Source organism: Canis lupus, chromosome 24 (genome assembly GCF_011100685.1).
Source record: "Canis lupus familiaris isolate Mischka breed German Shepherd chromosome 24, alternate assembly UU_Cfam_GSD_1.0, whole genome shotgun sequence".
NCBI lineage: Eukaryota > Metazoa > Chordata > Mammalia > Carnivora > Canidae > Canis > Canis lupus.
Window position 1 is genome coordinate 44,477,495 of NC_049245.1, and position 13,959 is coordinate 44,491,453.

A 13,959-nucleotide genomic window follows, 5' to 3' on the forward strand; every position below is an offset into this window, starting at 1 on the left:
CCTTGTGTGATGGTCCAATGCTGGCATCTCTCCTAGTATCACAGAACACTAGCACTTGTCACCCCTCTGTCATGACTTTTCTTTGTTTCCTGGTCAGCTCCCTCGGTAGAATGTAGGCTCCTCCAGGACAAAGATCATGTTCAATTTGCTCACCAGTGAGCTGCAGGAGTAGCACAGGGCCACATGATGGGGGGCACTCCATAAACAGGAGATGCATGGTTGAGAGAAGGAATGAATGAAATCACAGTTCCTGGTAAACACTCTGGAAATGGTCGCTATCACCAATATCCTAGAGCTCCTGTCTCTAATGTTTATCCTTCCCGGTGACCGGCTGTCTCCAAGCATCCAGGTCTGATGGTGTTAGCATCCCTGCTCAAATTTTCCCCCGAGGATCATCAATCCATCACTTTTCTGCCTCCTACTACGCACAGGGAGCCATGCAGCGGGCTTAAAAAGCATCATCTCGGGTACCCTTAACAGCTACCCCCACGAGGTAGGCCCTCTTTTCCAGGGCTGCATGATGACCCTGGAGAGCACGTTTGCCTTCGTGGGCCCTTCTTCCATAAAGAGATATTTAAAATCATATATTACACAGCATCAGTTGTTTATACCACTTAGATTTGTACAAATATACCCCAGGCTGGTGTCATTATTATAATACTCATTGATATTCTGATTGATAAAGAAATGAAAACTTTTTCGTGGGCCCTAGACACTTTTCCCCCTAAGTCAGCCCTGCTCTTGTGCCCAGTTGTCAGTTGAGAAAACTGATGCTCCAACGGGGAAGAAAGAGCGGGGCGGAGACCCGAACCCGGGTAAAGAGGGAGTCTGAGTTTAAACTCTTTTTTTTTTTTTTAAGATTTTTATTTATTTATTCATGATAGACATAGAGAGAGAGGCAGAGACACAGGAGGAGGGAGAAGCAGGCTCCATGCAGGGAGCCCGACGTGGGACTCGATCCCAGGACTCCAGGATCACGCTCTGGGCTAAAGGCTAAAGCGCTGAGCCACCCAGGGATCCCCCCAAGTTTAAACTTATCCCAAGCTGAGCCCCCTGGGACCCCCCCCAGGCGGGGGTGGGGTCCTCCCGGGGGCGGGGAGCCAGGAGCGCGCCGCTACCCTCTGAGCCCCGCCCCCCGCAGGGCCCCGCCCCCGCCCAGGCCCCGCCCCTCGCCCAGGCCCCGCCCCCGCCGGTTCCCGCCGGGCCCCGGGCGCCTGGAGCCACGACTGAGCTGTGCCCCGCCCCTTCCCCGGCTCCAGGCGCGCGGCCGCGGAGGGGGCGGGGCCGCGGGACCGCGCGTGCGCTCGCCCGCCCCCCGCCGTGCGCATGCGCCCTGCTCGCGCGCGCTCACGGGAAAGGATGGCGGGGGCCGCGCCGGGCGCCATCATGGACGAGGACTACTTCGGGAGCGCGGCCGAATGGGGCGACGAGGCGGACGGTGGCCAGGTGAGGGGGGGCGCCGGGCGCCCCCGACGAGGACTGTTGGTCTCCGTCGCCGGCGGGCCGGCCCCGCCCCCGCCCCCGCCCCCGCCGCGCCCGGCCCCGCGGTCGCCGTGTGTCCAAGCACAGCGTGCCCCGCCCCCTCCCGCCCCGGAGCGCGCCCCCCGCGCCCCCGGGGCCCCCCTGCACACCCCGGCCGGGCGGGGGCCGGGCGGGGGCCGGGCCGGGCGGCTCCTCCCTGGGGTCTGGGCCGCGCAGGTGCCGGCCGCCCTGGGGACCCGAGCGGCCCCGCCGACCCCTCCCCCGGGGTCACCCCGCGCCCCGCCCCGGCCCTTCCGGGGCCCCGACGCGGGGCCGGTGCAGACGCGGAGGAGGACCGAGCTCAGAGCCCCAAGTGTGAACCACCCAAGTCCTTAAGAAGTCCCAAGCCAGCAGCATCATTGAGGCGGAAAGCGGAACTCGGGGCTTTCCTGCATGTTTGCACACCGTACTTTTCTTTTCAGCGCTTGGGGCCGACCCGGGCCAACCTGGGGCTCCCCTCGGTGGCCTTGAGGGGCCGGTGTGGAGGCTGGGCGGGGGCGTCCCTGGCGGGAAAAGCAGACCTGGGGACCCCCGCCCCGCCGCTGTGGCCTGGAAGCTCAACCTGAAGCGGGTGTTCAGGATGCGGCTTCCCAGGTCCCCCCCCCAGACCCCAGCGGCGGGCCTGGAGGGGGGCTTGCCCGTTAACGAGCACCCCTGTCCGGTGGGGGAAATGCAGAACCCACGTTCCGCTGGGGGCTGTGTTCCTGGAGCCCTAAGGAGCCCTGTGGCGGGCCGCTGGGTGGGCGCAGCGCCATGAGGCCTTGGAGGGAACAAGCTCCGAAGGCCCGTGATGGCTGCTGACAAGCCTGACTTGTTGAAGAGTTTGGGGCAGGTTGCAGTAGCACAAGGACTTGGGTGTTTGGAGGCTCCGAGAGCCTGTGCTGCCTTCGGTGCCTCCCCCCACCCCTCGTTACCTCCTTCCACTCGTGAGACTTTTGGGTGTTAATCTCATTTTGTAAATGAGGAAAGTGCAGCAAAAAGAGCCAGTGACCTGCTCAAGGTTGCAGAACTGGCCAAGGAAAGAATGAGGTGTTCCAGCCCAGGTCGTTTTGTCTCCACTCAAGCTGCTGGACGCCCGACGTGTTCCCCACGCGAGCTTTGTGACGGCTTCGAGCATCTTGTTCCCGACGCCCTAGTGCTGGTCACATTGAGCCTTCAAGTCACAGAGTGTTACAACTGAGGCACATGGCAGGGCCCTCGAGAGCAGTGCCCTCGTTTCATAACCTGATAGTCCGGCTTAAGGCCCTGTCTTACGCAGTGAGGAATGGCAGGGGGCTACGGAGTTGAGACTGGAGATGAAAGTCTCGACTTTAATCATGATCCAAATTCACCCCACTGACCTGATAGGCTCTCAGCGATGAGAAGGGTGGACCAGATGTTCACTTCTTAGAGGAGGAAGTCAAGATAGGTGACTGAAGGGGCGACGTGAGCTGGATTTTGAAAGACAGTGGCAGGGCAACTTGGGAGACGCATTCTGTTCACTTGATGCCATGTTACTGGATTTGAGAGGCAGGAAGTTGTGTAAAGAGGCTACAGTGATATTAAATCCAGATGGTAGAGGCTAAGAGCCACATTGAAAGGCAAGTAGTTTAGTCTGGCTTCAGCTTGTCAATGGGGACTGGCAAGAGGGGAGACTGGCCAGGTGAACGAGTGAAAGGTTGAGTCGTGCTGGAGCTGGGAGATCTCTGACGGAGACTGGAAACTTTAAGCAAGAGAGAGATATCAGGTTTGTGGTTTACGAAGACCATTGTGGCATCCGTTGTGGAAGACACTTGAAAGGAAGGAATGAAACTGAGCCGTTAGGGACGTATTGCTACTGCAGGCAATTCACAAAATAAGGAATGGTGAAGATGGAAAGAAGGGCCAGATTGGATGTCTATGTGGGAGACAGAATTGGTGGGTCTTTGTGATGGAGTGTGGGGGTGGGGTGAGGGAGCAGAACCTGAGGATGACTCCTGGCTTTGTGGGTTTGGGGTAACAGGTAGATGATGGAATTCTTTACTAAAATATAGGTTGCAGGAAGATCTGTTTAGAGGTCAGTTTTGGACCTAATGAGTTTGGAGAACTAGTGGACATCCGGATGGAAATGAGAGTAGACTGCTGACACTCCGAGCCTGGAGCCCAAGAGAGCGATCCAGGCTAAATTCTAGATTTATGAACAGGGAGGTGGCATTACCCAAGAGAAGATGTAGAAGAGAACAGGGCCCAGGGCAGAAGCCCGAGAATACAGACACAAGGATGAGTCTCAGGGTAAAGGCCAGCCTTCCCTCACAGCCTTGCTTAAGGCTCGCCACACAAGTAAGGTCTGAGAGAAGGATGCCCCAGGCTCCAGAGAAGGAATCCGTGTCCAGAGCATTGCCTGCAGAATGTTAGTCTAGACCAGGAGTAGGCAGGCTTTTCTGGAAAGGGCCAGATAGTAAACATGTTAGGCCCTGCAGGTCCCTGTCACAACTGCTTCACTCTCCCATTACAGGGGGAAGGCAGCCAGAGACCATACGTACAATTGAAAAAAAAAAATAATTAATGGGTATGGCTGGGCTCCAATAAAACTTTATTTACAAAAACAGAAGGACTGGATTTGGCCCTGAGCCATGGTTTGCTGGTTCCTGGTTCAGGTCTTACCCCATCATGTTAGTCGCATGGAGGTTGGTCTCCTAGTTTGTGAAGTCCTTCGGCAGAAAAAGCCATTATCTTGTCATATGCCCTAGGTTTCCTGGTGACAAGTACAGGGCTCAGTTAGAGTAAGCACTTAAAGCATCTGCTTGTTAGCTGGGATGACAGCATTCACGCTGGACAGACGTTAATGTCATCACATCATCATCCTGCTGTGTTCTTGGATTCAGTGACTTGCCCAAGGTCGTTTCCACCCAGCACAGGGACTAGTATCTAGCCAGGCCTGCTGATTTAAGACAAGTCCGTGATCGTCACTTGTTAACAGCATATTGATAGCTTGTGCTTTCAGGAGTCACTGCATCAGTCTATGTTGGAGGAAAGCATTAAATGGCACATATGAAATAGTAGTTATGAAAACAATAATAACTAGTATCTATTGAACTCTTATTAACTGACAGGTACTCTGCTTGGTTCTTCCAGAAATTAGATTACAGAGTCCTTACAACAGACAGATGGAGCAGTCACTATTGTTATCTTTACTAGAGGAGGCAATGGCCACGCTGAGAGCCTAGTGTGCCACAGTGGAGGCACGATACAAGCCCACTTGCTAGGTGCTGGATTCCATTTTCTTAGCCACCCATTACTTGCCCAGCCCACTTCATGAGACTTATGAAAGTCAAGGAAACAATGTGTGGGGGACACTTTGGGAAAGGACAGGGTCATACAGATTTAAGGTAAGATTACAGGATACTTCTATTAATGAAAAAATAGCGTGGCTCTTTTTATCCCCAGCAGGAGGATGATTATGGAGAGGGAGAAGATGACGCAGAGGTCCAGCAAGAATGCCTACATAAGTTTTCTACCCGGGATTATATAATGGAGCCCTCCATCTTTAACACTCTGAAGAGGTGTGTGAGAAAAGTCATTTGTATTTGGAGGAGGCTGGGGGTAACTTAGAGGTAGTTTGTAATGGATCCAGAGGATGGTCTGCAAAAGTGAGAATAATGTGGTTTTGGAATGGGAGGCTTCTAGTGCCCCGCTTCCCTTTAAAAACCTTAATATCCTAGCTATCCTGTCATTGATGGATAGGCATTGATGGATGCCTGTCTATATTCATTTGTGTGCCATAGCTTTTCTGTTACTTTTTCTAGGTATTTTCAGGCAGGTGGTTCTCCGGAGAATGTTATCCAGCTCTTATCTGAAAACTACACTGCCGTGGCCCAGACTGTCAACCTGCTGGCTGAGTGGCTCATTCAGACAGGTGCTTTGTGGGTGGCTTGTCACTCCCCCTCCTCCCACCTTTTAAATAGACCTTTGGATCTTTATAATTCTGATAAATTGGAAAGGTCTTGTTTGTTTTTCCTGGTTTTTAAGACTTCTCTAAGTAGGAACTAAACTTCTTACCCATCTTCATCTGCTTGATTCTTATCTTTGATTCAATAATTGAGGTTTACAGATAGCCTGCAAATGTGATTCTTATTGAGCTGTTTGCCCTAACCTGTTGTAGAATTATAGGATTATATAGTATATGTTCAATGTGACATTTTTAAGAGATCTCTTATAGCAAGAAGTAATTGATGGATAATTTAGGACTGGGCATGATTATGGCTTTTAGCTAACATGATCAAAGTAGAGCCTGTAAGTCCACTGAGCTGGGTATGGATGACATGATGGAGCGGGCGCTGCCCAGAAGGCAGCAGGTTCATTGCTACCACAGCACTTAGAGACAGTGTGCCTCTCGTCACTGGCATCTGCTCTCTTCCACCCAGTCAGTATGTTTTTCCATCTTCCTGCCTGTTCATGGTGGCAGTTTCTCCTTGTCCTAACTGGGCCTTCCGAGATGCCACTGTCCTTTGCAAGTAGGCAGACATCCTTGTGCGTTCTGCCCTGAGCTCCATTTAGAGTCTTACCCCTGAATATAAATGGTAATAAATATCGGGATCCCTGGGTGGCGCAGCGGTTTGGCGCCTGCCTTTGGCCCAGGGCGCGATCCTGGAGACCCGGGATCGAATCCCACATTGGGCTCCTGGTGCCTGGAGCCTGCTTCTCCCTCTGCCTATGTCTCTGCCTCTCTCTCTGTGTGTGTGTGACTATCATAAATAAAAATTAAAAAAAAAATTTCTTTAAAAGATAAAATAAAATAAATGGTAATAAATAAATGGAAATAAATGGTAATTTTTATGAGAAGTCCCAAATTCCAAGCGGTCAGAAGCAATTCTGTGGTCTCTGGTTCACATGTGGACTCTGGTCCTGTCTGCATTTCCTACAACTTGTTGAGGGTTCGCTTGTTCCCATCTGCCTGTTTTCATTTTCTTTCAGGTGTTGAGCCAGTACAGGTTCAGGAAACTGTGGAAAATCATTTGAAGAGTTTACTGATCAAACATTTCGATCCTCGCAAAGCAGATTCTATTTTTACTGAAGAAGGAGAGGTGAGATGTCTGTCTTCTGTCTCTAATACCGGGTCCTAGGATCTTTTGTTCCCTCCACATGAATAGTGGGAATGTGGGGTGTTGTGCGAGTGATGTAAAGAGTTCGGTCCTAAAATCAGGATGTGGGACGAGTTGCATCAAGTCAGAACTGCCCTTTAAATGTTCCGTGTGGTGTAGTCAGCTCTTGCGTGCCGAGAGGTGCACAGCTGGGAAGAGGAATAGCAGGCTCACACCTCCCGTTTCCTGCTGACTCTGGAGCGCAGGCTCTGTGAGTGGAGTGCTCTAGTCGTCTGGGCGCCCTAGGAAGCAGATGCCAAGATGGGATTCTCTGTGCGGGAGAGGATGGCGGACATGCCTGTGAGAAGACCGGCAGGGCCCAGAGAGTCGTGATGCACATGTGGCCCCTAAGGCAGGACGGAGGCAAGGAAGGTTGGAGATGAAGAGCCCTAGGTGATAGTGCAGTTTTCAGAAAGTTTCTGCAGAGTCGAGGCATCTTCAAGCCACAGTTGCCTGTCACTGAGCCCCATGTCTCCTGGGGCAGGCCTGCCTGAGGAGCCCTGCCGCCCTCATTTGGTGGCTGGGGGTATCCAGTGGGAAGCCTGGCCTTGGCACAAATGGGAGGTAGACTCAGAGTCGGCCCTTGGGTCTATCAGTCAACAGGAGGGGAGCCACCCCCCATGGTGATGGACTAAACCACTGTGCTGTCCAATGGCCTTTTTCTCCTGCTGAGGGCACGCAGCTGATGGAATGGGCATTATTTGTGTGTGTGCCACAGCCCCACTCCACGTGCTTGCCTAGATTCTCGCGTGTCTCCCAGAAGCGCCTTCCAATATGCTCTTGTGTGTGGTTGAGTCTTCCAGAAGCTCTGAGTGGGCCTTCAGGGCTTCGGCACTGCCACTCAGCCACCCGTGTGGCACCACCAACTCCGGGTCAGCTTCCTCTGCTGGGACTCTGGGCTGGAGTTAGATGCTCTCCGGGACTCTTCCAGCTGGAATATCCAGTGATTGTTTATACAATATCATCTTCACTTAAGCTCGAGCTAGGCCTTTTATCTTGCCGTCTGTTTGTTTATTGGCAGACCCCAGCTTGGCTTGAACAAATGATTGCACACACCACGTGGAGAGATCTTTTTTATAAACTGGCTGAAGCCCATCCAGACTGTTTGATGCTTAACTTCACTGTTAAGGTAGGAAGAGTATTAGAGTCACAGAAAAGATAAAAGTGTTAATGAGCAAGAGTTATTTTGGGTTGGTTGAGAGGTGGTCTTTCTTCTGCAAGGTCATATTTGCTTTTTGGTAAAGGTCTCCATCGCTTCACTAAGTCTGAACAATAGGAAAGAAAAGCATAGAATATGTATCTGTGGGGCTTTTTTTTATGATTTTATTTTAGGGGTGCCTGGGTGGCCCATTCGGTGAAGCATCTGCCTTTGGCTCAGGTCATGATCCCAGGGTCCTGGGATCAAGCCCCATGTCAGGCACCCCGCTCAGTGGGGAGACTGCTTCTCTTTCTCCCTACTGTTCTCCTTGCTCATGCTCTTTCTCTCTCTGTCAAATAAACAAAATCGTCAAAACATTTTTTAAAATTTTAAAAGATTTTATTTTTAAGTAATCTCCACACCCAGTGTGGGGCTCAAACTTATAACCCCAAGATCAAGAGTCACATGCTCCACTGACTGAGCCAGTCAGGCGCCCCCATATCTGTGTTTTTGGATCAACATGAACTATGTTTTAGAATTTGGCAAGAACATATTCATAGAATTTGTTGTGTGCTGAGAGGAATCTTTAAGATTCCTGGTTTGGGGCGCCTGGCTGGCTCAGTTGGAGCATGCGACTCTTGATCTCGGGGTCATGAGTTCAAGCCCCACGTTGGGCACAGAGGTTACTTTAAAAAAAAAAAAAAAAAAAAAAAGAATGTCTGGTTTGTCTCTTTCATGTGACACATGAAGAAACCAAGATGGGATGGTTAGCCTGGGCCACAGACCTAGTTAGTGGCAAGGCAGGGATCAGAATAAAGGTTTGAGACCTGAGACCAGTGTTTGCTTGTCCCACCTTACTACAAACACTGATGACAAGCCAACTTTCTATGAAATGTGTGGTTACCACCTGTTGACACTTTGTCTGGTTTCTTGTGTTTGTATTGTAGCTTATTTCTGATGCAGGGTACCAAGGGGAGATTACCAGCGTGTCCACAGCCTGCCAGCAGTTGGAAGTGTTTTCTAGAGTACTCCGTACCTCTTTAGCTACGATTTTGGATGGAGGAGAGGAAAACCTGGAAAAAAATCTCCCTGAGTTTGCTGTAAGTTCTTTATTTTGAATGTCTCAGATTAGAAGGAAGCTGCTTTAGGTTGTGCATATTCAAACTTGAAATGCTTCTTCCATGTAGATAATATCCAGGTCAGAAGGCCTGTTCCAGCATAATAACTTGCATGCAGAAAAGAGTGAGGGTCTGGCTCTTTTTGTCAACACTTGTCATTGTTGCCATCTTGAAACCCCAAACTCTCTCCCCGTGCAATTTTTCAGAAGATGGTGTGCCACGGGGAGCACACGTACCTGTTTGCCCAGGCCATGATGTCTGTGCTGGCCCAAGAAGAGCAAGGCGGCTCTGCCGTGCGCAGGATTGCTCAGGAAGTGCAGCGCTTTGCCCAGGAGAAGTGAGAGGCGGTTTTTTTTTGTGTGTTTTTTTTTGTTTTTTTTTTTTACTTGCCCTAGTCCTAATGAGGTTCTCTCTGCGAAATTCTCTCCCCACTTCCTTGGCCCTTTCTCCACAACCAGAGACTCTAGGTCCTCCCGTTTTGGCAGATAACTTCCTTTTACCTAGTAGAGCTGGGAAAAAAGTCAGGGTAATTTTAAATTAGAGAGCTTGCTTTCTGAAGTTTGGCTTTGATGAGTATTTTGTAAAGTAATTGATTATTGTTCAAGTATTTGTGAACCTATATTTTCATGTATTAGGACTCGTCAATAGCAAATAATAGTAGTTCTGAAACAGTACCCCATAGTCTAGTTGTTGTGTCATCGTCCATATCATACAGAACAAAATGAGCCCTTGTGAGCATTCTTCTCCACTAATGGAATCTTAATAATACATTAAAAGTGTGTGGCTCCTTTTGGAAAGTCTGCAAGCCGCATCCAGTCACTCTTTCCCAGTTAGCTATACATGCTGTTTTCATGGATCTGTCAGGGTCCCAGCAAATGACAGTAATATGAAAAACAAAGGGACCCAGATAGTCCCAAGTGTTAGGTTTGAAAAAGGAAGGAGAGAGACAGAGGAGGAAGGAGAGGACAGGGCAGAGTGCCACCTTCTTAACAATGGGAAATATGCTTTTTTTCATCAAGGGGTCATGATGCCAGTCAGATCACATTAGCCCTGGGCACCGCTGCCTCCTACCCCAGGGCTTGTCAGGCCCTTGGGGCTATGCTGTCCAAAGGAGCCCTGAATCCGGCCGACATCACAGTCCTGTTCAAGATGTTCACAAGCATGGACCCACCTCCTGTTGAACTCGTAAGTTGCTTTCATTTTGCTAATAAGGCAGGACACCCTCCATGCTGATGAGAAGGGTTATTTTCAAAAGACTGTGTTTCTCTGAAGTCACTGAGTACAGATCTGTTTTGCAATGTTTCTGGCCTTCTCCTCTTTCTCATCCTGTCCTCAGCCCTCACACACACTGGGACATCTGCCGGGCTGAGCGCTGGAGGGCGGATGTGAGTGGGCATGCCCTCGCTCCTGCCCTAAGAGTATGTGGGCCTTCCTGACATCCCTTCTGTGCATTCCTTTCCCATGATGCTCTGCGTCTCCTCAGATCCGGGTGCCGGCCTTCCTGGACCTGTTCATGCAGTCGCTCTTTAAACCGGGGGCCAGAATCAACCAGGACCACAAGCACAAATACATTCATATCTTGGCCTACGCAGCAAGCGTGGTTGAAACCTGGAAGAAGGTACTCCCCGTTCTGAGAATTCGTGGGCTTTTAGGCAGACAGGGAACCTCCTCTTTCTGGTAGTATTTGGGAATTTTAGCTGCAAGAAGTCATGAGCCCAACTAGTGTCAAAAATACCTTTTCTAGTGTTCATGCATGCTAAATCTCTCAAGGAAATGTGCATGGGGGTCTGTGTATACTTCTTCAAACTGGAATTGAAAGTGCAGCTAGAGAAACCAAACAGGTCTCTCTCAGCACCAGGCCCAGTCTCACTGGCTGGTTTCTGCAAGCTGTCTGACTGGGGGTGGTGCTAGCTGAGTCCCAGGGATGGGGAGGGTTTGCAGGGAGGGGTGGCCGGTAGCAGATCACCCCCACCCTGCAAGGCCGCACACGCTGTCGGGATTCACAGACGTGTGTGTATATGTATGTGCTCAGAACAAGCGTGTGGGCATCAACAAGGACGAACTGAAGTCAACGTCAAAAGCCGTGGAGACCGTGCACAACTTGTGCTGTAACGAGAACAAAGGGGCCTCTGAACTAGTGGCAGAGCTGAGCACACTTTATCAGTGTATCAGGTGAGCCAAAGAAAGCTACTTAATCTTTCTGAGTTATTTTATTAAAAGCCAAAAAACAAACAAAAAAAATAGGGTCACCTAGGTGGCTCAGTTGGTTAGATGTCTGCCTTCGGCTCAGCTCATGATCCCAGAGTCTGGGACCAGCCCCGCATCAGGCTCTCTACTCAGCGGGGAGCCTGCTTTTCCCTCTCCCTCTGCCCCTTGCCCATGCTTATGCTCTCGCTCACTCTCAAATAAATAGAATGTTTAAGGGAAAAAAAGGTAAAAAAATACATAACAAAAGCTTCAGAGATACTGAGTTTATGTTTTCTTTCTAAAATGTATATAGAGGGATGCCTGGGTGGTTGAGCGTCTGCCCTGGGCTCAGGGCATGATCCTGTGACCCCGGGATCGAGTCCCACATCAGGCTCCCCGCAGGGAGCCTACTTCTCCCTCTGCCCATGTCTCTGCCTCTCTCTGTCTGTGTCTCTCATGAGTAAACAAAACGAAACACCCACATCTAAATGTATGTAGAGAACTTTAAACTTTCAGCAGCATGAGTAATTTGCAGGCGCTTACCTGCCAGAAATCTGTTCATAAATAAGCCCAAGAAAAAGGAAGAGCAACCAGAATTTCAAAAGCTGCTTTGAAGGAAAGGGTCTCTTTCCAGTACACGTCAGGCTGACAGGGTATTGCTTAGATGGAAATGACTTGTGACCATAGCTGTGGTATGAACACACACGTCCGTTAAGAAAGCTTACAGGCAGGCGATCTTGGGCGTTCCAGTCTCTCCCCTGTTAATTTGCACTCAGGACAAGGAAGGGGCTTGCTAAATAGGACGTCAGCCAGTCTAGGCTCCCTGAGTGTTCTGCATCGTGATCTTGTCCTTCTAAACCAACGAAGTAGTTTCAGGTAGGCCAGCCACGGAGTCTGGGTTCTTGTACAACACGTGGAACGGATGCTGGCCTCCTCAGACTGTCTCACAGGCAAGCATCTCCCTGGCAGAGCATGTTGGGAGTGACTTGCTGGGATAGGTGGAGCAGCGGTGGCTTTTTAAACCTTCCGAACCGTTTAGTGCAGTGTTTTGTTAGCTTCATGTAAAGGAAGCACTGCGCCTTACTCTTACGTGCAGGTTTCCGGTGGTGGCAATGGGTGTGCTGAAGTGGGTGGACTGGACTGTGTCGGAGCCGAGGTACTTCCAGCTGCAGACCGACCACACCCCCGTGCACCTGGCCTTGCTGGACGAGGTAGGAGGGCCTCGGGGCACGGATGGCGCTGCTCATCTGTCCTGCCAGGACAGCCGTCACCCGCGGCAGGAGCTTCTCTGTACAGGGCTGGTTACTTTCTATCCTCAGTGAGGATGTTCCTTTTAAGAACTAGTTTTGTTGGCTCCATAGACTTCCAACTTTTAGCAAGTGTTTTTCAAAGGCTGAGGAATGGCACAGAAGCTGAAGGGCTAAGTGCTGAGGACTGCCATCGTCGGCGACCTGTGACCGTGATGGCGGTCCTCTGCACCGCGGTGAGCCCAGAGATCCAGCTGTGCTCAGTGCGGCTCCCTCTGGCATGTTTGTAGATCAGCACCTGCCACCAGCTCCTGCACCCCCAGGTCCTGCAGCTGCTGGTTAAGCTTTTTGAGACTGAGCACTCCCAGCTGGACGTGATGGAGCAGGTGAGCAGGTGGCCCATGGGGTTGTGGAGGCTGGTGGGGAGGACCCGCTGTAACAGGTCTGCTCCCCCCCCACAGCTCGAGTTGAAGAAGACCCTGTTGGACAGGATGGTTCACCTGCTGAGTCGAGGTTATGTACTTCCTGTTGTCAGTTACATCCGAAAGTGTCTGGAGAAGCTGGACACTGACATTTCACTCATTCGCTATTTTGTAACCGAGGTCAGCAATACACCATTTGTTTCATGTTTCATACTCTTAACACTAGTGGTGCCTTTTGGCTTAAGTTTAGTTCAGTTTGTACCTAACCCTGAGAACTGTGCTTTCTGATAATCGCGGTGACGGCAATGATTAGTTTCCCAAGCACCTCCCTGCTGCAGGAGCCATATTCTGTGTTTTACCTACATAACCACCTGGGTGTCTTAGTGTTGGAGACGCGTGTGGTCACGGGGAGGGGGAGGGAGGGTTCTCCAAACTGATTGCCATCTCGTCACATGTTGGTGGGATGCCGCCCGCAGGCTGTGCGGGGAGTGACCTGGTCTTCTCTCCCCCAGGTACTAGATGTCATTGCTCCTCCGTACACGTCTGATTTTGTGCAGCTTTTCCTCCCCATCTTGGAAAATGACAGCATCGCTGGCACCATTAAAACAGAAGGAGAACATGACCCTGTGACGGAATTTATAGGTAGGATTGATGCACATGCCCCTCCCTCTGCTACAACCTTAAGCGTCATCAGTCACCTCCTGTTTCTAACCCGCGGCCGATTTTCCTTGTTGTAAAAGCTCACTGCAAGTCCAACTTCATCCTGGTGAACTGAGAGCATCCGTCAGAGCTGACACAGAACATTCCAGAGACCAGCTGTGGGAAAGCCCTCCCAGAAGCTCCTGCTTGAAGAGGCCCCGTCAGCGTCCTGGGACTTGGGCTCTGGTGGGAGGAGGAGGGGCTGTGGGTAGCGCCGCTAGTGCAGCTACCATGTGTCCATCTCCTCGGAGTCCGGGCTGCCCTGCACCCTGTGGCCATGTCCTCCCCCCCTCCTCCATCCCCCAGCACAGGATCTGGGTTCTCCCCCACCCACACACACACACAGGCGGGGAGCTCAGAACCTGAGACTTGTAGGTGAACCACCTTCCAAGGTGACTTTTCTTACAAGAGCCCGGTTGGTGATATTTTATTGTCATTGTTTTAATTTTCCAAGAATAAATTTAAAAACCTTTCTGCTGGATTGGCAGGTGTTGATGCTGGTGGTGGTTTTCTCGTGTGTAAATGAGG

General features: G+C 51.0%; 1 protein-coding gene across 3 annotated transcripts; it reads left to right on the forward strand.

Annotated features, from left to right (window-relative positions):
- Positions 1 to 1,312: 1,312 nt before the first annotated feature.
- NELFCD (negative elongation factor complex member C/D) lies at positions 1,313 to 13,924 on the forward strand. 3 transcript variants are annotated; one of them, XM_038572734.1, is made up of 15 exons: positions 1,313 to 1,446; positions 4,927 to 5,042; positions 5,286 to 5,395; positions 6,454 to 6,563; positions 7,642 to 7,749; positions 8,706 to 8,858; positions 9,083 to 9,213; positions 9,896 to 10,061; positions 10,360 to 10,494; positions 10,909 to 11,048; positions 12,160 to 12,274; positions 12,601 to 12,696; positions 12,772 to 12,912; positions 13,245 to 13,374; positions 13,473 to 13,924. In XM_038572734.1, exons 1-15 carry the CDS (start codon positions 1,327 to 1,329, stop codon positions 13,505 to 13,507), a joined length of 1,806 nt encoding a protein of 601 aa, XP_038428662.1. In that variant the 5' UTR covers positions 1,313 to 1,326; the 3' UTR covers positions 13,508 to 13,924. The 3 variants fall into 3 exon arrangements, with proteins under 3 accessions (XP_038428662.1, XP_038428664.1, XP_038428663.1); XM_038572736.1 differs by having other exon boundaries at positions 9,086 to 9,213; XM_038572735.1 differs by having other exon boundaries at positions 1,315 to 1,446; positions 4,930 to 5,042.
- The last annotated feature ends 35 nt before the right edge of the window (positions 13,925 to 13,959 follow it).

Excerpts from the sequence above, each read along its gene's own strand:
- NELFCD (XM_038572734.1), top strand. The coding sequence starts at position 1,327 with ATGCGCCCTGCTCGCGCGCGCTCACGGGAAAGGATGGCGGGGGCCGCG. Across the intron at positions 8,859-9,082 it reads AAAATCTCCCTGAGTTTGCT|AAGATGGTGTGCCACGGGGA; the intron begins GTAAGTTCTTTA and ends GCAATTTTTCAG. Across the intron at positions 11,049-12,159 it reads ACACTTTATCAGTGTATCAG|GTTTCCGGTGGTGGCAATGG; the intron begins GTGAGCCAAAGA and ends TCTTACGTGCAG.